Source organism: Aquila chrysaetos, chromosome 8 (assembly GCF_900496995.4).
Source record: "Aquila chrysaetos chrysaetos chromosome 8, bAquChr1.4, whole genome shotgun sequence".
NCBI classification, from domain to species: Eukaryota; Metazoa; Chordata; class Aves; order Accipitriformes; family Accipitridae; genus Aquila; species Aquila chrysaetos.
Window position 1 is genome coordinate 5,131,559 of NC_044011.1, and position 26,549 is coordinate 5,158,107.

At 47.9% G+C, this 26,549-nt stretch overlaps 1 protein-coding gene across 2 annotated transcripts in view; it reads left to right on the top strand.

The window, feature by feature from the left end:
* ASIC2 (acid sensing ion channel subunit 2) overlaps positions 1–26,549 on the top strand; it is a 515,609-nt gene that overhangs the window by 468,837 nt on the left and 20,223 nt on the right. For both annotated transcript variants that reach the window (XM_030022770.2, XM_030022771.2), the window contains exon 3: positions 25,933–26,060. In XM_030022770.2, the coding sequence (XP_029878630.1) occupies positions 25,933–26,060 (128 nt within the window). The remainder of the gene's footprint in view (positions 1–25,932; positions 26,061–26,549) is intronic.

A 26,549-nucleotide genomic window follows, 5' to 3' on the forward strand; every position in this document is an offset into this window, starting at 1 on the left:
GGGGGCAGGAAACCACCATGTCGACAGCTTGGGGATGTAGCAGGCATGAACAGCCACACCACAAGCTCTATATGTACAACCTCATTGGGTTTTGGACCCCTCTGAGGCTCCTCATGGAGACACAGACCTTATGTCACACCCTTCTTGCTTTAGGCTTGCTGTTTGGAGCTGCCTTTTGGACGCACTTTAGGAGGAACCCATCCAGAAATGCGCTGCCTTTAGAGCTGTGCTTTTCTATCGCTGCGATGCTGGGAAAGGCGGATCGGTCTCAGCTGGGTAAACCGGACTTGTTACACAGGAGACAAAAAAAAGAAAGAGGCAAGTGGAGAAGTAAGCTGGGAGGACAAAAGATGAGGGACGAGGATCAACTAGGTCTCGCTTTTGCTGTCTGGCAGGGAATCTGGACAGGGGAGCCTGTGGCAGTGGGGAGGAGGTTTCCAGTCTGGTGCCTCCTCATCTACGAGCATTACTGTTGTCCAGAGGTTAGGTGGGATGGCAGCTTCTGCTCTGGTCGCTCCCTTTAGACAACTTTCAAGCCCTGCATGTGGCAGAGGTGCTTGAAACCTGGCCATGGCTGTGGACTTGAACCCTGAGCAGGGGGAGAAAAGCAACCCCAAGTGCATTCATTTTTTTCAAAAATCTTGCGGCTTTTAGGGTCTTTTGAGTCCAGACTTGACTTTTGAGCACATGTGGAAGGAAGCAATGTACCCCTTTGATTTTCAAGATGCCCCTGATGATGTCCTGCCCTCCCATGACCTAACCACTGCTAATCTCATGGGTATTTAATTTAAATTTCCACTCAGCTAAAGATTAGAGTCATAGGGAGGGATTCTCATGTTCCTAGAACCGAGTTGATGTTATGGGGCTGGATTGCCCTAGGATAGTTGTTAAGATCTCTACCTGACCATGAAATGCTGTAAGATTCAAGGCAAAACTATATAAATAGGGTTCTTGATTTGGTTAAACTGTATAGGAGAAGCTCCTGGACTCGTTGCAAGCAAATTTGGCCATGTTCTTACAGGTCCATGTAGAACTGGTACTTGACTTTGAAGCTCATAAAACATTAATCTCTGCCTTTCAACAAGGGATGTTTTTATCCTCCACATTCGTACAGCACCTTGTACAAGCTGTCTTCAATCTTCATTGAGCTCTCTGGACACTACCAGAATAAAAATATTAACTATAGTGGTTAATAGTTGCTGTTCCCATGGAAACACTTAACTCAGCTCTTAGTAGGTAAGTGAAGGAGTTGATGATTTCCAAATATTTGCATAATAATGTAAATGTGTTTGGAATTAAATCTCCTCAGCTGCTACCGCTGGGACTGCGCAAACTTGGCTCTCCAATGGAAAGCTTTGTCAAGGGCACAGAGCTCTTAGCAGTGAACTTCAACCCTTGCTATGGAGAGGGATGAGGGCGGACGTGGGGTGAGATCTTCACGTTACAGTGCCAAAGCCACGTGTAGGCATGGGGAGGTCCAGCCATAGGGATACCTCCAGGACGGAAGGAGTTGAGTTTTTTCCTCCCAGTGAGTTAATATCTGCATTATAACCTGAATTGTTCCATTCACTCCTTATCTTTTAACTCTTTAGATATTTCTACAGACTAGTTTTGCGGCTCCGTTCTCCCAGTAGCCATCCTGTACCCAGCAACTGCTCTTTTAGTTGCCTCCTAGGCAATGATTTTTGTGTGGTTGAGTTACTTGACCTTTTTTCTCCAGTTTCCAACTTCTGCAGTGTCCCTCAAATGTGGCTGCTCAAACCATTTCCTTTCCCAGCTGGTTGTCCCATGTTAATCCAAGTTTTCCCAGAGCTATCTGGAAGCCGTCCCCACCGAGCTGCTGTCTCAGGCACGGTGTTTGCACCCCATTAGGGCTTCACAAACGCTGAAAGTGGACCAACCTCTCCCATCACCACAGGGAGGTCTTCACATGGAAGAATATGCATTTCTCTGGCCCATCGTGGTGGCCTTGGCTCATGCTTCCTGCAAGGGTCTGTCCCAGAGAAAACAACCACCTAAAGAACCCTCCAGGCCCCAGTTTACTGCGTCTCCATCCCAGCCATGACCAGGATACCCCATGGCACCTTTTCTCCTGCACCCTGGCTCCCTCAGACCCTCGTTGGCACAGAGCAGTTGTGGTTCTGTTGGATGCAGGGCTGATTTTTATCAATGCCAAGTTCAAACGGTGACATCTTATTCTGTATTTAGTCTCGTAGCTGCTTTGCTTTTTGCTCCAGATTTGGAGATGCCATAAAACCGCATTCTCCTTCACAGCCCTGCATGAAAATAGTTGGCGCATGGACTGAAAAAATCCTGATTTTGCTGCTGGCTGCATGCCTCAGGATCTCAGCTTTCTTTTTTAAACTGTTCTTTGCAATTCAAATAAGAAGTGAAGAAGGAAAATATTGGTTCGTAGCTTGGGATAGGGCTGCTCCGGGAGCTGCCGCCACCATGTCACATTGGCATATGCTTTGTAATACAAAAACTGATTTAATTGTTACTGACTCGGCAAACAAAATGAAGTGTATTGTCATTCTAAAAAGACCTTTACCGAGTATCCATTAATATCTTGGGAAGCTGAAACACCTTGTCTAACAAGTTGCTTGTAATAGAAAAATACACCTTTTGCTTGACTGTCTGCATATGCAAGCCCATTATTTGAACATGTTAAATTTATGTGCAGTCTAATTTTGGAATAGCGAGCATACACAGACTGTTTCAGTCTTGATTTTCAAGTGCAAAGAAAAGGGTATTTTGACTGTGTCTGGATGTCATGGCATCAGGCAGCCTTGCCATCTTTGGGTGTGCAAAAATATTGTGTCAGGACTGTCAAAATCATGAGGCGCGTGGAAAAAAACGACGATAAAAAGAAAAAGAGATGGAAATCTGTGTCTTTTGAATTTTACACTTCTAGAGTTTATATTTTCTGGTATTTTACTTTAACCATGAGCGTACCAGACATGAAAAGAGTTGGGAAAATAATTTGTGGCTGAAGTCTTCACATCATCTTTGTGCTTTAAAGAAAGCGTTAGATATTCCAGGTGGGAATTGTGATGCAAACAAACAAAAAAAACAGCAATCCTGCATGGACGTAAAATGCAAGATGGAAAGATTTATACCAGGGAAAACTCTTCCCAGTAACCAAGAGGGAAACGGCAAACCACAGACTCGGAGTAGCGTAGGTGGAAGCTGCAGCCACTCGTACATATGGCACGGAGTCTCCCAAATTCTGCGGTTACGCATCTTTGTCTCACAAGATTAGGCGCCAGGGAGTGGCGGGGCTGCGGAGGGTGTTTGTTTTATTGCACTTGATAGGGAAAGCGGCAGAAATGCAATCAAATATAGTAAAAGAAACTCTAATTTATAGCGGTGACTATTTGATTGGAAAGGGAATCCACTTCTGGTTAATCTTTCTGGAGTGGCCCAAGGTATTATATAGTGACCTAATATAGCAGCACAGTAAATTGGAAATCACTCAGGCTACAGGGCTGTAAATAAGAAATACAATCAGAGAGTTCTGCGTTTGTGTTTCAGAAATTGTGGGATAAAGACGAACATTTCATACCAATTAATCAAGTAACACGCTGAATAAAAAAAGGGGGATGAGAAACACGCTATAAAATTCCACTAAGCAGCAGCATGAAATCTATAAAGCTTGAGGCTTCAATCCACTTAGGAGACTATCACATAGTATTATGGGCTGCTATTATTTAACTTGATAAAAACCACGGGCTACAAGCAAGACTTTTGATCTAGGTCATGCAGAAAAAGTTCTCAAGCCTGTTTCCTTCACACCCAGCCCATTTGGATTGCAATTTATTATTTGTTTCCCAGCAGGGCTCTTTCGTGCTGTTATGAAGTGGTGGGTACCAACCCCTGCCATCAAATGGTGGATGCGAGGGAAAACCATCGGTTGGTGGCCAGAAGAAGCCCCTCTCCAGGGGACTGTGGTTTGGGAAAAGGAAAAGCCGACGGTGTGTGGTGGGAGCTCAGGGACCAACCTCTGCCGTGCCCGAGGTGCTGGATGCTCACCCTCCCTCTGGGCATCACCGCGGGGGGAGCTGAGGCATGTCTGTAGCATTAATCCAAATTAGCCAGAGGTGCAGGTGGTCTCGGTGGCATTGAATTTCCATGCCACTGCTTTTCTTCCTCATTAAAGCCGCCTTAATTCCGCTGATCTCTTTCCATTTCCAAATTGAATTCAGATAAATTGAATTAACGTGGCTTTAATTTTGAACCGGAGCCTTCACGCAAGCCCTGATGCTGTAGAAGTTAGATCAGATTTGTTTGCAGCTTCTGGCTGTTCTTGGAAGAGCCGTTTGGGTCCTCCCTGAGTCCCTAGAGGGGGGAAGAGTGACAGTGGTGCCATCCATGCTGCGACGAGCAGCACTTCTCAGCCAGCCCTGACCTTCCTCCAGCCGTACCTCTCTGGGGACTGGCTCACGGTGGGATGCTTGAAGAGCAGAGACGTGGCTTGGGACATCACGCCAACACCGGCACGAGCCTCGCTGCCTCGCTTTCTGCACAGCTTGGGATAGGTCATATTTTAGAGAAGGTATCTCTCTCGTGGCTTCTTTTCTGGCAAAGAATAGGTTATCAGGGCTGTGTTGAGGGATCTACTGCCTGCTTTGGGTTTTGGGATCTGTAGTGGAGCATCTCCAGGACCTGCCTGAAGTTTGGGATGCTCCAGGCGTCAGACCAAAGGGATTTGCAGCACAAATCATCCACATTCGCTCCTTGCAACCAGGACCACGGCGATGCTTTTGGCTCGAGACAGGGATGTTCCTTCTCATTGCTCACAAAAGCCCTGATAACTTTCGGGATCCTGCAGCTGAATCGCTGTGGAGAGGACTTGGAGGGGGCGAGGGTGACCCCAGGCAGATGCGGGTGGCTGGAGGCCAATGCTGCCAACCCTGAAAATTCATCTCGCAAAAGTTTACTGATGCGGGCGCAAATTGAGAGCGTTTCCATGGTTTCTTTGATTATTTTTTTTTCTCCTGCCCTCTAGGATTTTGTGCCAGGCAAACCAGATTTAAACAGCATCTCCGTGCTGCTGAGATGGGTCTGCGGAGCGTTGCTCCTGCTGCACTACAGCATCTTATTGCGAGGATTTTTACAGCAAGGAGGGACAGTTGATTTAGCTCAGGGGTCAGATGTGTCCCCCCCCTTCCCCAAAGCTTCCCCAGCCCTGGCACTTGGTCTCCAGCTGTGCAGCCTCTGTGCACAGTGCATTAATAAGCCCAAGCCCTGGAGCATTTGATTTGCCAGCTGTGGAGAGGCACAAAGCGCTCACTGTCATTTACTTCTGCATATTAATAGGATTAATGGCGGTTCTTCATAAATCCAGGCCTCCTTTTGCTTACAAGGGATCTGAATTCAAGTGGTTGGAGGAGGCAGCCGGGGCTCCCCCAGGTCACGTCTGCAAACCTGCCAGGCTTCTGGCATGGTCTGAGGGGCTGTTTCGGATTTACGCCACGGGGAATCGTCTGCAGGCTTTGAGACACCGGCGTTAACTGCAGAGTTTGGGAAAAAGGAAAAAAGGCACTGGTTTGTGCATCTGCTTCATGCACAGCTTGTGGAGCTCGAAGTGGAATAATTATAATTAACATAAAACTCGTCTCTAAATATAAAATAAGTAGGAAATGACCTGGGAATGGAAGAAGTGATGGGTAGCAGCAGGTACGCGCCATGGTAGGATGGTGGGCTACGGCAATGGCTGGTAATGGCTTGCATGGGAATATATTGTACGTGTGTTCATGCAAAACCCTGAGCACGTTTTAAAACGGGAAACTGCTTCCTAAAAGTCCATGTGTTAGTGCTGACTCCAGGGCTTCTCAGAGTTTTTGCAATTTCTTTTCCATTACGGGAATGTTGCGAGCAGTTGCCTCCTGCGTGCAGCCGCGGCTGCCTTAGGGCAGCTTTTTTGCAGATGAAACTCTTGTTCGCCTTGGAAGGGTTGGTTTTCAATTTCATTTATCAATTAAAATAAAAAAGGAAAGAAAAAAAAAAAGAAGAAAGGCAGGGCAAGGTGTGTGTAAGGGTAACTTGCCTTCTCCAGCACTTTTCAGCCTGGAGCATTTTCACCAGCTGATTAACAACCCATGTGTGTGCGTGTAACAGTGCAGGGGGATGAAATGCTGCTCCCTCTGGAAGGAGGAAAGACCAAAAGGACGTTTGTTATTCACTATAAGAATACATGATGGTTTAAGATGCCGAAAATGATACTAAATTCATCTGGAAACTGCAGCAGGGACTTGGGGAGCCAGAGCGGGACAGCTTTGCTTGGCATTTAACCAGGGCGCTTGGGTTAAAGCCCTCTGTTATTACAAAAGAAGCATCCCGAGATCCTGAACTAACAACTTTCCCTCCTGATTAGCTTCAACTAATCTTTTATTAAGGAGTGCCAGATAAGACACACCAGCATTTCACTGCAGTTTTATTCGTGGTCTTTAGGGGATGTGGCAGTGTGCTACCTTGCTCTCGGTTGTGCGTGGGGCTTCGGTAGCTGTTGGCTCCTAACCGCCTGCAGGGCAATGCACAGATTTGGTGATGTCATGCTGCGGCGGCGGTGGTGGACATCCCTCCCCAGCTCCTCTTCCACCCAACACCTTGTCTTCCAGCAAGCCCGAGCAGAGAAATGAATCTTGGCTGTCGTTGGATTTCAATTTTTGCAAGAGCTTAGAGCCCCAGAAAGGCACAAAATCGAAATCTGAGTAAGTCAGGACAGCCACAAAGCCATAAACCTGATATCCCCCATCACCAAGCGTGAGCCTCATGTATCGGCTGTTTATGAAACTGCGAGGTTTACTGGTGGTAATCGGTGTGTTTGGAGCCCTGCACAGACACCTCTGTGCCAGAAATATTTTAGATTACAGTCTGCAGTGAGAGCCCATAAAAGCGATGAAGAAGATTGAACTAGGATAGTAATTTGTTGCGTGACATCAAACTCATCCTTAGAGAGTCAAATTATCCTCGCTGCTTACGTCCCTTTCTGCAAAATGAAGTAGAGCTTTCCGTGTATAAATCTCCTCTTGCTTAAAATAAGCTATTAAATGCTACCAGGAAACGACTTCTGCTGAACTGCAGTCAGTGCCGCAAAGGGAGAACACTGCTTACTTGAAATGATGCAAAAGGTTTAGCATTAGCAGGCAGCAATAGTTAACCAAGGCAATAGAAAAACACCCCAAACCCTGATGACACAGGGTTGATTCATCCTTCTGAAGACTTGAACGTCCAAGGAGATAAATGGTACCTATAAAGCAGCAGTGACCTTGAGCAGAAACAACACTGAGGTGTTTGGGCCAGAAGAACTCATTGCTTTTTTGCAATAGGAAACTCTGATCTCAGATCAACTCATCAAAGGCAGCTTGACCTTTAGGAGGCTGGTTGGTGTCACCTGAAGGGAGGCGTAAAATGTGCTGCATCTTGGACCTTTTCCTAATGAGAGCAAGAATTCATTCAATTAGCCAGGTTTCCCAGGGAGAAAAGGTCAACGTTATTTCCACCTTCCACCAGCCCCCTGACAACCAGAGCATCCACAAAATTAGGCTGCCACTAAAAATTAATTGTGTTTGCCTGAGCACACTCATCAATAGCGCCGGAGTGAAGAGAGGCAGCTCAAAGGTTACTTGGGTTTTTGTGTCTGGGCTGTGTCATTAAGGTTGTCACATAACTGATATATTCCCGTTTGCGGTGAATTGCTCTCCAGGGCCTCTCGATGTTATCGTGGAGCTGGAGAGAGCCAACGCAGTTGTTGAAAAAGCTGGTTTTTCTCTTTTGCGATGTAGCAGGTACTGCTGTTTCCATGTGCCCAGGAGATTGTCAGGGGTTGATCCAGGCTCGGATTGCCCCAAGGATTGATGTTGGCCATCCAACACAGCTTGTGGAATGAAAGGACTTGAGGCAGGGGAGATTTCAACTTGGTATTAGAATCAAGTGGTTGGTTGTTTGTAATAAACAGGGGGAAACGTTCATTTGTAGCCAGTCTTTAAAGTTTGGGATTTCTGAGCACAAAAGAGGTGGGTTTTTTAGCCATCAAGAAGGATCACCTCAACAGCTTTGGCAGCTGGTAAGCAGACACGAGTCTGAAACGTGTGGGTTTTTTGCAAGGGATTTCCTCACCAGACAGCACAGGCGAGTCAGTAGCATCCCTATGTTTTGTCCATCATGAGCTTGATGCTGAGGTCCTGGCCCATGAGCTTGTCTAAGGTGCGCATTTCAGAACCATCCTAGTGCAATCAGCACATCATGCAACGTCCACTAGGTCCAATTTGTGCCGGTTTGGCAGTAAGACACCCAGAATTAAAAAAAAAATAAATTAAATAAATAAAATCACAGTGCTTGTCTGCTGCAGGTGTCTCATCTCCTCCTTTCCCAGCACCCAGTCCCCTATACAGACAAATATGTGCAGAGCAGTTAAGACATGGCTGGGAAAGCTGCTCGTATTCCTGTGCTTCTACTTGAGAAGTTGTGTGAGCTACTGTGACAGCAAGGCTTTTTTCCTTTGTAGGACTGGTATTAGCAAGCACAGTAAGATGTCCCCAGTCACATAATGTTGTTAAACTGAAGGCTGTAAATATGTATCAAAGACTTAATGAGAAAATCCTTTAAGGGATGTAGATGCTTCAAAAGCTTTTCTTAAAAAAAAGCTCCAAAGTCAGGAAGTGTTCATTTAAGGCAAAACTAAAGGAATATAAACTAGAAGCTGGCTTTGGGAAATCTGGTAAAGCAGAGATAAGGCACCTAAAATCAACGGATACATGTTCCAAAGCAATGCCATGCCGCATTAAAATTAAATACGCATTTAATGCTGCAGCTTTCATTAGCGTCTTTGTGGCTGGTGTGTAAAGTTAAATGTCCGTAGCCGAAATATGAGCGCTCAAAATAGCGAGAATTCGTGGGGTAGTAAGGAGACATGAGAAAAAGCCTGGCATGGCCAATGCTGCAGCTATCGGCCGGTGCCCGGGTGGCTCGCACTGAGGTGCCAAGGTTTGGGGGCTGCTGCCTGCAGCCTCAGCCTTTGCTGTCCCAGGAGCTGCAAAGGTGCCTGCAAACATCTGATTTTTATTGCTGATTTTTCTGAGCACTGGGAGTGAAGTATTGGTGACTGTGGTGAGGTTTTGGAATGCTCTCTGGATGCACTGGTTTTATGTGAGGATAATCCAGGTCATTACCCCCTGTCTCTGGTCTTGACCCTTCTCCGAGTGTCTTCCTTTCCCTCCGGGAAGACAAAGAGCTCAGCGCATACTAATCAATCTCATGGAGGTACCAGGAGATTTTGTGGCTAGAAAGCTCTTTGAAGATAAAAGTCTTTTGCAAGTGCTAATTAAATTTAATTGTATTAATCTCTTTGGTGCAGGGATCATCATTTTGCTCCGACTTTGTTCAGCCCGTAGCGACACAGGCTCTAGTTGATGTTTGAGACCTCCCAGGTGCTTCCTAAGGCAAATTGCTGTAATCCCCATGCGGTGTAAAGCTGTGCTGAGAATGACGGTGGAAGGGTTTTCCCCTCCTGTAGATGCTCTGGAAGCGTTTCACTTGCGCTGAGCAACGTGAGTAGAGCCCGGCAGTCTTCTCTTAAAAACACCATTGCTTCAGCCAGCTCTGAAGGAGCAAATAATCTGTCTTTCCTGAGATATGGAGCAAATAAAATATGTCTTTCCTGAGATAATGCAGGACTTTGTGAAAGAAATCGAGAAGCACCAGTGCCCACGCCCCGTGTAGGAGCGCTCAGTGAGGGTTTCCTGCAACTCCTGGTGGCTGCTCCTTACCTCATCTCATTTCATCATCGGGCAACATCACCAAATTTTCATTGGCCTTTCGGTTACGGCTCTCTCCTTGCTTGTTTACAAGACAAAATAGCCAGTGGTCCATGTTGAGCATCTCTGTCAAAGAGCACAGCTGTCTCTGGTTGCACTGTGTCTCATTGCAGTAATACAAAGTGCTCAAAGGAATCACAGATGGCAAAGAGCATCTCGAGCCTGCTTCTGGATGGCTGGAGAGCAGGTAAAGACTATCTCATCAGAACAGAAGAGCAGAGGGGAAAAAAAAGAGTTGTGATTAATTATTCAGCTTTTATGGAGGTTAAAAGAAGGGCAGGAAAGAGTCAAAGCTCCTCTCTCATCAGCTTGCGAGCAGTGCATTTCTGCCGCTGTATGTACTAGATCCCTGATGGTCTGATGTGTGGAGGAAAGATGAAAAGGGAGAAAAAACCTTGAGTGTTGCAGGGTCCTTATCAGCTCTGCTGTGTCTGTGCTGCCAGAGCTCCTGCCGTTGCAATGATACGGTGGTGGCACCTTGCTGCAGAGTTCCCTGCACCAGCACTGGGCTTCACTTGAGGTGGTTGGAATGGGGAAGGAGTTGACACTCTCTGGTTTAGAGAGGGTGAAGGGGAAGTCCTGATAAGTCTTCAGGTATGGGAAAGACTAAGTTGGGGAGAAAGGGAGGGACAAGCCGTGGTAGGTAGGTGAAGAACAAATGGACTTGGGTGGTGGGGAGGACACTGCATGAAGCCCTGGAAAGATGTCTTCTCCTCCTGTTCTCCCTTGTGCCTGTAATGGAGTGAGGGAATCCCACCTTCACTGGAGGCTTTAGGGACAGGTTAGATGGCAGTCCATCGGAGGAGGCTGGGACTGCCGTGATGCAGCCCTGGGGCAGGAGGTTGGGTTTGGTGGTCTCACCAGGGCTCTTCCAGCCCCGGCTGTTGAGACAGGTCACCTGCAGCGTGATGTGTGGGTGATGTCACTGGTGACCTGTGCTGCTGGCACACTGGCATCTTTCTTCTGCTTCTTCAGGACACGTTTCTAATGCTTTCTCATTTTTTGGCAAAGTGAGGTGTGCCGGGTCATGACTGTTGATGGGGCTGGATGACTTTCCTGCTCAGTGACAGCAGAGTGAGATCGCAAAGCCACGTAGCAATAAAAACTGAGCTGTTTTAGAGCTGCGTGGTACGCAGAGGCACCACTACCTGGGAAGAAACCCAAGCATTTCAGGGCTATCTAGGGTTGGTTTTGGCATGCTGCCACCACCGATGTATACTTTGCTACCAAACACCCTGCGAAACTGGGAAGATTTAGGAAAGAGGACTGCGCCTGTGTTTTGTTTATCAATTTTAATATTTTTGTTGTGGTTATTACTTCCACTACTACTATTTAAGGAGAGGCTTATAAAGATTAAGAGAGGGAAATGCCATCTGCGGAGTTTGGCCAAGTGACAAATTATACTACATGATGTCGTTACTCAAATATTTTGGAGAGTGTGAACAGCGGAGAAGGGAAGTGATTGCCATTGCTTTCTCTCAAATATATACATACAGAAGGAAAAGTCTCTTTTCTTCCAGTGGAAGGTCAGCGTAAGAAAATCAAAATAGGTGTCTTTGGAAGCAGGGATGTGAAAGAGATTTCTCTCTTAAACAGCCCCGTATACATCCTGAAATGTGCCGGGCAGCTGGAGGCAGAAGTCCTTCTCTTTATGGGGAAAGGCCAAAGATAGCAAAGGATTCATGCAGGGGCCTGGTGAAAAAGGGCTCTGAGCCAGCTCTGCTTTTACCTTGTGATCTGGTCACCTTGGGTCCAGGCCAAGAGACCTTCAGCTCGCAGGGACGTTGTTTTTGAAGTCTCACTTTCAGGCAAGAAACCCATTTTCCACCAGTTCTGAGCGCCATGGCACTGCACACCCAGCGCTGGCATTTCAGCCATCCAGCATCCTCTGCAAACTAATTTATTTTGCGACACTTCAGCACCTGTCACAAAGTTGGAATCTGGTCCAGGCTGCTGGTCCCAGTGGGGGAGCAGAAGGTCCCCCCAGTTTGCTCCTCCGTGATCCAGACTCTTTCACTGGTGGCCTCTCTCCATGACTTCACAGATGTCTTCCTCCAAGACACGCAGGTCGTGGAGATTTGACTCCCATCTAATTCCAGGCTAGGGCTGGAGCAGCTCTGTGGTGTAGCCACATCACAAGGGATGTCAGAGCCGATTCTGGGGAAAAAAATGGCAAAAAATCCTGTTTATTTCGGCGGTGCCCTGACTGAAATGCATTTCTCACACTCAGAGCTCTTACCCAAGCATGCTCCCAAGGGAAAAATTGACACATTTTAATGTTACACAGTGGTTTGTTATACACCATCCCAGAAGCCAGGAACAATTTATCTTCAGTGTCTCATCGTAATGCCCTTCAGTGCAGATATTTATTTCTATAATGGTAGTAATGGCCTCACAGGGTTGTTCATATAATGTTGCATGAGCTTCCATAAATATTTCAATAACAAAAACAATAATTAAGCATTATTGCTGCAATACAAGTTAGTTTTGAACTCGTGAAAGCTGCAAACTCAGAAAAGCAAGAACACTTGTGTCTCTGGCCCCTGGCTCCATCCCACGCCACTGCGGCCAAGGGAGCAGGGCTGGGCTTTGGACAGGAGTGGGCCAAGGCTTTGGGGGCTGGATTTGGTCATTTTGCTACCCCAGGGTGGGATGTTGACATGCAGGAGCCTGCGTGAGCCCAGGGCTGTTGCCGTAAGGATGCTGAGTGGATCCCATGGACGTGGGGACTCTCTCGCTGTGCCAGGGTGAGAACTGAGGTTTCCAGTGGCAAAATCTTTCCTTGGGGTTGGAGTTGGGGGTCCATAAAACATAACGATGCAGATCTTTGGGGCCAGGTAAGAGTGAGGAGATGCCAGAGGCAGCCTTTGCATCTTCATAACCCCAATGGTCTGTTCCCCTGCTCGGCTCCCCCATGGTTTCGCTTTCTGGGTGCAAAAGTGGGTGCAGAGCAGGGGCAGTCATGTACGGTGCCCACCAGGATGATGGAGAACCTCAGCCTTTCACCATGAACCGTACAGTCTGGAAGTGAGCTGTGGGGCTGTCCATGAGCCTTTGCAGACAAAATCCCTTTGGGCTTTGAAAGGGCTACGCTTCTCCTTGAAGAACAAATGATCATATCCTGGCTCCAGTGCCGCAGTGTGGTATTTAAGCTGTCCATGCTAGCAATACGCTTTCTCTGCAGCCCTGTATTGTTGGCTCCAGACCTTTTGATTTCCAGATTAAATTATGCACCATCAGTTTATCCTAGTTTGGATATTTTTTTTTTTACAAATATTTTCCTGTTGGTGGAAACGCTCTGCTCCCGTCTGGTGTTTGCCTTTGATGTATTTATAGAGAGGATTCATAGCCTTCGTCTCGCCAGACGACACACAACCCAAGCTGTGTTGGACTCTTCCCAAATGCCCGGTTCCCTGCTCCGCTTCCCATCCCAGCAGCTTTGGTGTGCTTCTTTCCCTGTCTTCGACAAACAGGCTCCGGTGACCAGAACCAACGATGGTATTTCAGATGAGGTTCCACTACCAAGGCTCACTTGGCGTCCCCTCGCTTGCAGGCATCCTTTCTTTGTGTGTGTTGGCACCCGAGAAGGTGTATTTGGGTGATGAACAGGGTGACCAAGCTCTGAAAGCTGGATTGGAGCCGCCCCACCCTCCATTACCTATTAAAAAGAGATTTCTCGTCTCAGTAAGTCAAGCAGCCCTCAAAGGATCGGGTGGATAATCACCCATCCCTCCCCATGGGCTGTGGAGGAACCGTAGGGTCCACCTCAGACTTGATGGTCAACTCTGAGATGATCAAAACACGAGGAGACGAACGTTTCCTTCGCTTTGTCTCTCTTGCAAAATCCACCTCATCTCCCCAAATCTCAGCAAGGTCCAGCTATGCCTCGTGCTCCATCCCATCGCTGTATTTCACCTCCTGCCCAGTCTCTCGTGCTGCCGTTTTCTCTCTCCGTGCCTTGTGAAAACTCAGAAGCACCCTCCAGTATCAGCAGTGCCGTTTTCCGCTTAAATCTCCAGGTTAACACTGATTGATTTTTTTTCTTTTTTCTCCCCCCTCCAGCAAAATTCATTGCAACACTGCAGGCCGTGCTAGATGTAATTTTCACAGGTTATTTTTATCAGAGGAAAATATTAGACTGCCTGCTGCCATATGAGATCTGTCTCTGCCCCACCGGCCTTACCGTGGGCAGCACACTACAACACAATGCAAATATTTTTATATATAGCATCCTCCATATGCGGCGTTGGGGGATGGCAGGAGGAGAGAGGGCTGGTGGGGGGAAACACCGGGGCTTTGTGGGGACAAAGGGAGAGAGATGGAGATGCTACAAGGAAGCAGTGATGCTTTGGGCTGAAGATGGGACATACAGAGAGAAGGAAAATCCTTTCCTGGTGCAAAAAGGGTTCCGTTTTGGTGTGCAGATGATGGGAGTGGTGGAGGCACCTTAGGAGGTCTGTGGGTGGGAAGCTGAGATTGGAGGAGCAGAAGAGACCCTGGGGGAGCATCACCTTATGCGGCCACCCGCTCTCCCTGCTTGGTAACCCTCATTCTGAAAAATCACTATAAAATAGGATGTCATAAATAAGCTAGCAAATAGGCAGTATGAAATTCTCCACTCCCCAGGCCTGCAGACTTTTAGTTTTTCTTCTATTAAGGTCTAAAATCCATTTAGCTGCTGGGGTAAAAATTACTAGGTGGGGAGTTTTCTAAGGAAACATGGAGGAACTGAAACTTCTTGTGGAAATGTGTGGAAAAACCTAAATCTCTCTAAAATACCTTGCATCCCAGTTGTTGAAGCATTGCTTTGGATGCAAGACCAAGACATTCAGCCTTGTATCCCTGAGTTAGAGCAGGGGGGTTGGGTTTCTTTTTATCTTTTTTTCCTTTTTTTTCCCACTTCCAGAAAAGTCAGCTATTGATTTCAGGTCTGTCTTGGTCCTTACTGGACAACACTTTGAAATCTCAAACAAATGCATGAGCAGGAGAAGCATTTCCCTCACCAATGTAACTAAAATACTTCAGTTTTTTTCCCCACTCTGATAGACTAGCTCTTTCCTGGCATTTTGTTATCATAAACAGCGTCTGAGGCGCATCCTTTTCCGTTAAAATAAGTGTTTGCTTAGTTGCCGAGTTCACCAAAGTGCTTTGAAATTACATAACTCAAAACACTGACATTTATAGGCAATGCAAATTAAATAGACATAACCACAGCTATCACTGCAATTCAGGCAGGGCACGGAGTCAAGGTTTCTCAAAAAAACCTGGTGAAAACCTCTCCGCTTGCTGCCTGTCTTCAAATGTCCTTGTACCAGCAGTAATTTTATTTAATTGCACGCTAACTCCAAAGCTTTTCCTTCCAGCCTGGCTTTGCATTCAGAGAAATTGCTTTTCTCCGAAAGGATGCAAAAGCGAATGGGACCAGCTCCGGAGCTGGGCTCTGGCAGCAGAGTCCTCCTGCCTGCGGGGACTTCTGTGCTTCAGCCTCCAGCAATGTGTCCTGGAGAGGGACCAGGAGAAAATCAATAGTTGTAAGAGGTTATTACTCATCGGAGTGGCTGCAGAGTGAGAAAAGCAGGTGGGTGATGGGGAGGTATGAGCCTGGCTTGAGAGGGAAGGCTTGTCCTTGCGGGATAAAGGCCCAGCAGGAGCAAATCCTGGTTATCTGCTGGTGGTGCTGGACCGGTACGAGCTCTGCAGCATCCTCCAGACTGGAAAATTAAGCACAGATCCTGCGGAGGAGCTGGACCTGGCTCAGCTTGGTCTGATGACCTGCATGGATCTTGCAGTCCCATGGAGGCTCTCGCCACAGGTCAGAGTGGTGATGGTGATGGGATCACCACTTGGGATGGTGACCCACCCCAAACTTCTTCTTCTGTCCCACTTTGGGACTATCGTGCCTTCCCGTGGTACTCACGTTCCCGGAGAGGTGTCGGGATGCAGAGGGGCTTCCTGGAGGCCAGCGATGCTCAGAGCTGGAAGATCTCCCTGGCACCTCTTTGGACCTCCAGTTTGAGAAGCCACGTCCTGCTAACTTCTCTACCGAGTACACGGAGGTGACATCTCCCTTTCGTCAATGCCAAAAGCTGGCTGGACCCCCGCGCTCAGCCTCCGAGGTGTCCCGGTCCCCTCCATCCGTCTATCTGCCCCAAAAGGGGCAGCAGCAGAGCCAGGACCCAGCCTCGGCACTGGGAAATCTGCTTCCATCTGGCTCCACTACCATCCAAAATTAGCAGCAGCTCTTTCACCGTTTAATATTTCAAGATGTTCTGGGGGAAGCAGTGAGGCTCCTGGAGGGGGGGAGGGATGTGTGAGAACTGCTTCTGTGCCTTTAAAACGCGTCCTTTCTTATTTTTATTTATTTATTTTGAATCATTTCTGTCCCTGCGGTGGCAGCAGCTTGCTGAAGCGAAAGCCAGCAGATGGGTGGCCCGGGGGGCCGGCACCCCCAGCTCTGGATGTGGGGAATATTTCTCCCCTCCGGAGGGAATATCTCTCCCTTCCTCGCTCTGTATTTCTGGCAGCAGCTCCCAGGGACAGAGGAGATACCGGGGTGGCTCCGACCAGCCCCCTGATTTTTTGGCTATCCTCCCTTCCACAGTTGCCCTTCCTTGCCACATGGGATTCCCAAAGGATGCTGAGGTGGGAAGGGAATTTATTTTCCTTCCCCACCAAGAAGCAATCATATAAGCAGCATAACCTGGCAGGAGCAACCCTCCCTGCCCTGGCATGACCCCACCAGTAAAGCAGGTTATGAGACACTTGTTTCCCCACTTTAATGATTAAAGCTTAAGCTTAATAGGAGAGAAGCAAGGAACTGAAATATTCATTTGCTGGCTCCTCACTGTCCAGCAAAACCGCTCTAACAGCTCTGGGCTCGGCTTGCTGGAGACCTGCCGGTTTCTCCTGCCCCGTATATTATGTAAGAAGCTTTTTAATAATATACGTTGAGACATATGGCCCCTCAGATTTAGTATGCAAATGCAATATGCTTAACTAAAAATAGCGGATATGCTTAATGTAGTTTGTTATAACACCTTCTGTTACTTGGTGAGTAATGAATAGCGGCTGCGCTTTACAGAGAGCTTGCAATGGAGTGAGCAGGCAAAAACCTCCGCTCCGGGCTTGCCTTTTGTAGTGAAGGAGCTCAGCCATGTCCTGTCTCCTGCCTCTTCCAGCACTGTGACCTGATAATTAAGTAGAAGATACCCAAATAAATGCTTAGTAGGGGATTAAGTAATTAATTGCTGGTAGGAAAGCCTTGGGTCCCAGCTACGTGTAGCTGTGGCCCTTAGATCCTGGAGCGTTAGCTTGTGTTTTGGGGTTTATATCCCATACGTATTATCCCAGTTTACACTGTAGGAATCGCACAGTGGTTAAATCCCAGCGGTGCCAGGTGAAAGCATCGGCTCTGTGCCCTCATCCCTTGGGATTATATGGCAGAGGCTTTGCTGCTGCTGTTCCAGCCTTTGGGCCATGGGAAGAGAGAGAAGGACGCAAGGTCCATCTCCTGCCCTTCCCAAATCTCCCTTTCAGCCTCTCTCTTGCAGGCTCTGCAGGCAGAAGGTTCTCCTCTCTCCTCTTCTCTTCCTCTTCTCTTCGTACAAATCCCTTCTTGCCGTTGTTTCTCACCAAAGCAAAGACAAACAAACAAGAGGTGTCACGTCGTGATGACAATTGGATGACAGCAGTGCTCCCATCCCCTTTGCAGAGCAGTCGAGGCTGGGAAGCAGCCCTCCGTGCTCCTGTTGCAGCCCTGAGAGCCAGGCTGTCTGTACCTTTCAGATACAAGGAGATGAGGTTTTTTCAAAGTATTCTTTCATTAGAAAAAGAAAAGGGGAAAAAAAAAAAACCCTCTGAAATACTCTGACTGTATCCCAAGAGATAAAGAGGAAGAATTGATTTACCTCTGTAGCTAATACCACTATCTCGCTTGCCTTTAACACAAGCTGGTGGCCTTTCATGCTGGTAGCTCTTTTAGGTACGGGGCTTTTGGTTTTGTTTTCCCAGGATAAATCTTTAACCTCACAGACAAAGTACCTGATGACTTGCTATAGTGGAGCTTGTCACACAGTGCTTCTGTGCTGCTCTTCATCTGCTCTCCATCACCATCAAAGCCTCCGGTAGCCTTGAGATTGTCACTGGTGTGCTGAAGCCACGTCTACCTGGGTTGTCCGGCTCCTGGGTGATGTTTGGGGGGGGGTCTCAGGTCAATTCTCACCTCTGTGAGAGAGAATTTCATCCACCAGGAAACAATCCTTTTCCCCCTGTATCATCCTGACACTGATTATTCAAGAGGACCAGGGGAACATGAAGTCCCTGTTTCAAGTTGTCAGCAGCGCTTTGAAGCAGCAAGGTTTGGTTTCATAGCTACAGGGAAGGGTTTGTAGAGAGAGAAGCTGGTTACCTTTATTGGTTCCTTAGCTCTGAAAAGGAAACGCCTGAATTTCCCGTTGGGGCTTGGTTGTGCTTATGTGATCCTATCGTAGCTGCTTATGGAGATTAAGGAGTTGCCTTGGCTCAGTGGAGGGAAGTTACAACACCTTGGACGTGATTCATCCTGCTGTAGACATCTCCCTGGGATGGGATGAATCACTGTGGAGCTGCCTGCCTCACTCCTTTGGTGACAGAAGAAGCCTGAAAATAGATTTAAGTGTCCAGAGCTGGGCACTGGGCTTGCCTGGAGCTTGTATTGGTGCTGTCAGCAGCGGTTGAGTCCTCCAGCAGCAGCAGGGACCCCGGGGGTGTCACTGCAGCATCCACGAGACCCCGGCATGGACCGCGAGTCCTCCAGGCCAGGAGATCATGTTGGAGAGAAAATACAGTGTTCCTTGGTGCGCTCGAAGGGTTGCACAGGGAAATGGCACCGGAGGTGATGGCCTGACTGTTGGGCTCCCAGCAGAAAGGGGACAAGGTTGAGGGACTTGTCCTTAAGAATAAAGGGCTGGGTGATCTCCATCAGTCCTCTCTATAGGACTATAACCTGTAGATTGTAGGACTTTCCATGCTATCACCTCCACCCTAAATGCCACATACACCTTCTGGAAAGCAGTTAGTGAGGTTTTCCCTTCTGCTACAACGGGGACTTGTTTCTGCAGCATCAACTTATCCCCACTCCCTTGGGCCAGATCTGGTCCTGCCACATTCTCAGGAGCAGCCAAACCGCTCCAAAGCTTGGCCAGACGGATGAGACCACGACAGGCTCTCCAATCCTCTGGCCACCGTCTCACGGTGGCTTCTGTACATTTAATTTGTCCTTCTTAAATGCAGGTGAGCAGCCAGGCTGGGTTCAGGCACGCTCGGCACAGCCCCGCTGGGACTCTCGCTCCTGCCGCATCCGAGCAGGACGCATGGTATTTTTCACGGCAGCTGCCAGAGCCGGTGGTAGACATCTCATTTTCATCCGTGGGGAAATCCATAGTCCCTGAGTGCTCCCAAAACAGCAGCCAAACAGCCCACAAGAGCAAAATACAGAGGACAAATTTCGAGCAACTGGTTTTTAGTGGGGAAAGTTGCATCGACTTGGTCTCCTGTCAGATGGATGCTATCAAACCTCCCCGAACCCTGTTGTGAATACTTCTATTTCAGCTTCATTTAATCCTGTTACCAAGCAACTTTAAGTGAAACAAAACACGATGCTTCCACAAAAATGAGAGCGTGCACAGGGGACCGAAACTGGTTTCGCTGGCGTTAAACTGGTTTCTTTATAATTCCACATTTTTTCATGGCAGGTTTGCAGGTCCTGTTTTCTTATAGTTACGTTTCCATGGCAATTTGGGTGTTTTTTTCATCTATAAATTTTTGTCTAGGAAAAATGTGAACGTTAGGCATTTATTTAAGATTTCTGCACAGATACAGACTGGTCAAAACAGCAGTTGACTTTCCCGAATCTGGGACCACAAGGCATGTCTTCTGGGTCGCTGCAGGTCCCGGCTGCCCCACTGGTGTGATGAGCCCAACGTGCTCAGGAGGTGCTGAGCTGCGGGCACAGACCCCGGCGGGTAATCTGAGGACACGCAGCCGGGTCCCACATGCTGCTGAGCTAAATGGGAGGCATGCAGGAGGCATGCGGGAGGGATGCAGGAGGGATTTAGGGAGTCACTGGGTTGGTGGGAACGGGGACGTGGCCATGCTATTTTGCACACCCAGAGCAACTCGGGTTGCTCGGCCCCAGTGCCGGCGATGCCAACCTGCCCCGGGGGCCGATGCGGGAGGTGGAGGAGCGCTTGCTCTGATGCGCGTCGTTTCCATGGCGATACTGAGCAAAGGATGCCATAAAAACTAGAGATGAACCTCGAAGTCTCGCAGCATCTTCTGGGCATGTCTGTGCTGCCGCGGCAACCCCCCTGCTCCTGGAGAGCCTTCCTCCTCGAGGGAGATGAGAAACCATGGTCTCAACATACCTTCATGGATGCAATGCAGCTGGCACAGGGATGAACATCTGTGCATCCTTCCAGATGTTGCGCTTGGTGCTGCCCGTACCCTTTGAGGATACTGTCCCCACGAGATAGTCCCTGTCTTTGCACCTCAGTAGTACACTGCGGCGTTGAATTGCGCTTTGCAGAGCGTAGAAGAGGCACCGGTGACTTTTCCAGCCCCATGACTTAAGTAGCAACTTTGTTCCCAATTTACAGATGGGGAAACTGAGGCAAAGGACAACGAGAGTGTGGGGAGAACTCAAACCTCCCAGCTCTGTGCTTACTTCAGCACAGCACAGGAGAAGGCTTACTACCCAAAATAAACCTTTAGGCCACCTTCTAACACAGCCATAATGTGAATCAGCTGAGAAAATACCATCTACTTTTCTCAGATTAAGCCATGTGGGATCTGCTTTGGCTTTCTCCGAGCAGGAGTATCTTCCGTGGAGCTGCCGGTGCCGCCGGCAGAGCTGGCAGGTGACGGCTCCAGCTAGAAACGACCCGTGATTCAGGCTGTATCTTCAATTCCCAATAAATTAGTGCCGAGCAGAGCTTCAGATGTTAATTGCCAGAGAGAAGTGGATCAGTTTGGACATAATAAGGCAGGGGGAGAAGGTAGCTCCGTGCCTTTGGCAGCATTTCTTATTTTAATTGCAGCTTCTTGCATATTCACAGGGATGAACTTTGTAGCCCGCACCCGAGCGTACAGTCAGCTGAAGCTTTATTAAGATTTTTCGAGCGATGCTCTAAGCAGAAAGCCCCGACGAAGTCATGGAAAGCCAACACCAGAAATAGAAAGCTGTGCAATCTGCAACATATAATGCTCTGCAGCCAGCTTGAAGCACATGCTGAATTAATCCCCAATTTAATTAATGCTACTCTAATCCTTCAGTGAAAAGAGCAGTTCAGAATTTGTTTGGAAACACTGTCCTGTGTACAGTAATGTATATTAATGTATTTAAAAATGCAATCATCAAGGAGTTTTTGCTCTATCCCAACCTGGGATGCACTAAGAAATGAATTTACAGGCACTGTCCTCTGAAAAGTGGGACTGGAGATTGAATGAAGGTCTGTGGTTGGACTTCCCAACATCACAAAATTAGTTTAAAAGCCGTAAGGTACAAACCAAGCCCCAAGTCACTGGAATTTATTTTTAAAGTTTTTCGGGCATCTGAACCAATCAAAGGGTTTTCAGGTTTATTTTTCACCCCGTTGATGGGTGATTACAAGAAACAGGCTTAACGAAATAGCAGTGACAGCCTGGACCGGCGCTCAGCCCCCTGCCTCCAGGAGGTACCGCTAGAAGCAGCCATTCAAAATGATGCTAAAACTGCAAAAACTGGCAAAACCATGGCTGGGACGTGTCTCTGTGGATGTTCATACCCCTGGTTGTACCTCTCCAGTCTCGGGGTGACAGACAGGGTTTGCTGCAGAGCCTCTTCGGGTTTGCTCTGCCCAGAGACATTCATTTTAGCAAGCTAAATGCACCCAAAACCAGACAGTCTTGTGCTTCTGGGTCCTATGAGACCTCTTCTTTATGCTTGCAGCAAGTATTTAACCCACACTAATGTTTCTCAGCCCCAGCACGGAGCTTGGAAATATTTAAGATGCAACTAACGAGGACTGGTCCAGGCATATTCCATCAAAGGGTTTTGTAGCTGGGCTTTTAATTTTACTCTTTTAGTGGAAAATAGCTATTTTGTAGAAAATGAATTTTTAGGAGAAGTGACAGTTTTTCAAAGCCAGTTTCATGTTTATAGTTTCATCTTCGTGTGTGTTTCCTGCAGGAAAAACAATGAATGCTGTCTGGCTTTTGGCAGCTTTTCTAAAAAAAGGCTGTTTATTTTGCTCTTCTTGTTATTATTGATAATGAAAATTAATAACTGTGTGTTTTAAAACCGAATTTTCTTCTGTTGCATAGAAAATGCCTTCCCCTCCCCGTCCGTAATTACAACTGGCTACATGCCAGCATTTTCTGTTTAAAATTGCAAACCCTGTTGCTTTAAGTCTCTTATGGATACTTGCAGGCTATATCTTGTTTGCTTGATATTGGTGTACAGAGGTTTACCCACAGATGGACCCGGGCACAGCACCCGGTCATAGGAAATACATGGAATTAAGTCAGAGCTGAACAGACCCGGAGCAGGTGCAGAAATGGGCAGGATAATTTTGTATGGAAAATGTTTCCACAAAACAGTTCCCGTTGCCCAACAAGTTAGACTAAATAGAAGCTTTCTCCTCCAACTTGTCAGGTAATTACTGAAGGAAGCATATGGTATCTCCTCTGAAGTGTTGGAAGGGGATCAACACCAGGCAAAGCGATGGAGCTGGGTGGGATTGGTAGGAGTGGGCGTCATGTGGGAATAACAGGATCGGGATTGAAATTGGAGGAGTTGGTGGGTGCTCAGGAGAGGGTTTGAACCCATTCTGGTATGCGTTCACCGGTGGGGCTTGGGCACCTGGGTGCCCAATGGGCTGCGGAGCCCAGGGCTGGTGCGGTGCTGTTGAGCAGCGATGAGGTTGGACGGGAATGCTCTGCATTGCCAAAGGTTTTGGGGAAAGCTGGCTTGACCCTCAGCACTGGGGTGTTTTGGAGGGTCAGTGCTGGGGAGGTGTTGGCAGGGAGGGGACCTTCAAGTGGGACCCCCTTGAATGGGCAAATGCAGGGCTTGAGCAGACAGCGAGACAGCTCAGTCATGTCAACATCCATCTGACATCTCTTGGAGCGAGGGGAGTCCAATTATGGCTGAGCAAGGCAAAGGCAAGGCAGGTTTTTGTCACTGTGGGTCCCAGTAATAGGGCTGTGTTGCTTGCAATAGTCCCCATCGTGGGAAGGTGGTGGGGAGTGATTCGGGTTGTGGTCATTGGGTCTTGAGGAGAAGTGGAGGCCAAGTGCGAGGATGGTCAATGCCAGCCTTGCTCTGGGAGGCTTCAGTGTAGGGAAAAAACAAAATAAACCCATACTCTCTATGCCAGTATCCAACCAACTGGGATTCACAGGAGATGCACTCAAGCTCCACATCTGCTGCGTGCCACCCCATGCAATAGCAATGCTCTGTGCCCTAAATCATGACATTACTTGGATACCAAAAGCACTTTTACAACAAGGAGGCAAAAATAAATAATTGCCTTGCGTGGAGCATCGCAGAGCCAAGGCACAGACAAGCAGATTAACGTGGGCACCAGAGGCATCAATCGATGGGAGTGTGTGTTCAAGAGTGAGCCTTGCAGATCAATACATCTCTGACTGGTTAAAAGTCAACTCCAACTGGTTGGAGCTGAGCCCTGACCAAGCACATGGAGACCTCACCGCCATCCCAGAATTTCACAGAGGTATGCAAGGCCTGGGGAGGTAACTGTTTTAATAAATCCTATTTATCTTAAAATTGTTTTCCTGTGCCTTAGATAGAAAAGCTGGGCTATAAAAGGTTAAGTATTAATAGCCTGCTCCAGCTGCTTGGTCTGCAAAGGCTGCTGAGATCAAATGCTTAGATGTGGAGATGCTGCTGGTAGACATGTCGCTGCAGGTGCAGAGCGTGAAGTTTTGCATATCCAACATGTAAAGCAGTCCCGCTGTCAGAGTGGGGCTTTTAAAATGTTGTTTATTCCCAAAAGCTGAATGAAGCGTGTGTTTTGGTTTGTGGTTGGCAGGGAGGGTTTGTTTGCTGAGTAGGGGATGAAGATGACAGCAGCGTGTCTGGCCGGGGGTCTCCAAGAGGTCTCTGGTCCAACCTTCTTGGACCAACACTTGATCAGTGTGGTCGTGACATTGCCTAGCTGAGTGTTGAAGCCTCGGAGGACGGTTAGCTGTAAAGGATGTAGATCTGAGTACCGTGGATGCTCATGGTTAGCCTGACAAATCCATGCATAAGCCCATTCCCACCTGTGCAGTGTCTGGCTTCGTTCGCCTTGGGAGCTACCAGGTGAGCAGGGTCCAAGAAAGTCCTCTTGGGAGAGGAAGGCTCATCCCTTTGCTGCCCGATTGAGTCAGCAGAGTTGCATCCTCTTAAGCGATGGGTTCCTGAGATCTGTAAACCTCATGTCATGCGGTATCACCTTATTCTACCCTTGCCCTCCTCTGCCCATATCATCCCATGGTCTGGTGTCTCCTGCTGTTGTCTCCTGGTGCACATCTTTGTGCAGCCCCTGGCGTAACAGCTCTGCAGCTGTGATTCCTTGGTGCTGGGTTTCTACCAGTGCTTCAGACTGAATACAGTGCTGTTAAAAATTGAAATGCATAATAATATAGTAGAAAAATACCAAGGAATAGTAAGGAAATAAAGAATGATTCATGTTTAAACAGAAGCTCTTTAGATGTGGAGGTGGCATTGCTGGCCACAAGCATGGATTCATATTAATGGGTAACTCAGTTTTTAGGCCAAATTATGCATAGTTAACAACTTCCTTTGCAAATCAGCCCCCCACCCCTTAGTCCCGTATGCTCCCTCTAGTTTGTTGGGATGTGAGAGACCATAGCAACAATACTAAAGAGAGAACAGTTACACACCCCAGCTGTGTGAAGATGTCTATGTGATAAGAGGAGCCCAAAGTGCTCGTATGTCACACTGGGGTCTGGTTTGCATCCCATTAATTCTGCTTCAGAAAGTCTCTTTTGGGTTGATTTTAGCTTCTAGTGGAAGAAGAGGACTGACCTCGAGTTAATTGGTATTCAGCATAGATTTGGGATGTGGAAACCTCATGTTACCTGTAACTCGGTGATGTGTCTGAGCCCATGTGCTGCAAATGTCCAGCTTGGAGCAACTTCAGCTGCCAAAAACATGAGCTCCTTTGAATTTTACACACTTTTTTTTGTTATTTAATTACCTACATTATCTCCCCAGTGGCCTCAGGCTGCGTCAGAGATGGGGCAGCGGAGGCGGGGTGCACCCATGCTTTCAGCATTGGAGACCTTACGGGTAGTAGAAATGTCTCTGGGGGAAGGAGGAGTTTATTTGTTTTAGTAATACAGGAATGTATTCTGTAACTAAATATCAGCTAGAAGGTAGATGTTGCCTCCTGTTTTCTCTAGCTTGGAAGTACAGATCAAGATGGAGAAATCATGAATCTCTGTGTTACAGGGAGGGTGAGCCCTCGGGATAGGCAGCAGTGTAGGGACCAGGGGTAGTGGCTTTACACTGAAAGAGGGTACCAGGACAAGGGGTAATGGCTTTAAACTGAAAGAGGGTAGATGTAGATCAGATGTAAGGAAGAAGTTCTTCACTATGAGGGTGGTGAGGCACTGGAACAGGTTGCCCAGAGAGGCTGTGGATGCCCCATCCCTGGAAGTGTTCAAGGCCAGGTTGGATGGGGCTTTGAGCAGCCTGGTCTAGTGGAAGGTGTCCCTGCCCATGGCAGGGGGTTGGAACTGGATGATCTTTAAGGTCCCTTCCAACCCAAACCATTCTGTGATTCTATGACGAGGAACCTGGAGATGCTCTTGGTCCCAATGGGCAGCAGTGGTGATTTGGGTTGAGTCCCGGGTGTGCTCTGCTCATGGCAAACGCTGCTGCTGGGTTTCCTTCCTCAATGCCCAGAAGTCTGATCATCCAGGTGGAGCACTCCCAACTGCTTATCTTGTGGTTTTGGGCAGCACAGATTTACTAGATACAATTTTCCGTGGAGGGGCAAATGCGCCCATGCAGGTGGACACCATCCCACCCACCACAGGCCCCTAACCTCCCCTTTTCTTCTTCCAGAGGAGACAACGTTTGAGGCTGGAGTCAAAGTCCAGATCCACAGCCAGTCCGAGCCACCCTTTGTCCAGGAGCTGGGGTTTGGGGTGGCCCCTGGATTCCAGACCTTTGTGGCCACCCAAGAGCAAAGGGTAAGTCCTAAATTTCATTTACACACCACGATCCCTCCAGTGGGTTGATACGAGAGGTTGCTTCTACATACCGATGCCCCTTGAGAGGCATCTTCATCATTAACAGCTATTTTTACGCCTTGCTTCAAATTGGTTGGGATGAGGGCAGCCTTTTCAGCATTGCTTTCCATGCATTGCCCACAATCCTTGTAATTCTGGCCACAGAAGGGACTTAATCCCTGGTAATTTCCCTGCCTTGCTCTCTCATGGTTATGGTTCAGCTGTGGCAGTCGCTCAGTGCGTTGGGTACCTTCCAACCCACCAAGAAAGGATGCTTTTTGCCAAAAGACTCTCACACTCCAAGGATATAAAAAGAGACAAGAGGAGAGTGTTTCATTATGTAGATCAGCATGAATCCTTTCAGGTAGCACAGAAATAGTCACGTTACTTATTATAAACTGTGGTGGGATGCTCGTGGCTCAGGATGCATCACCCCCCTCGAGTCCCGAC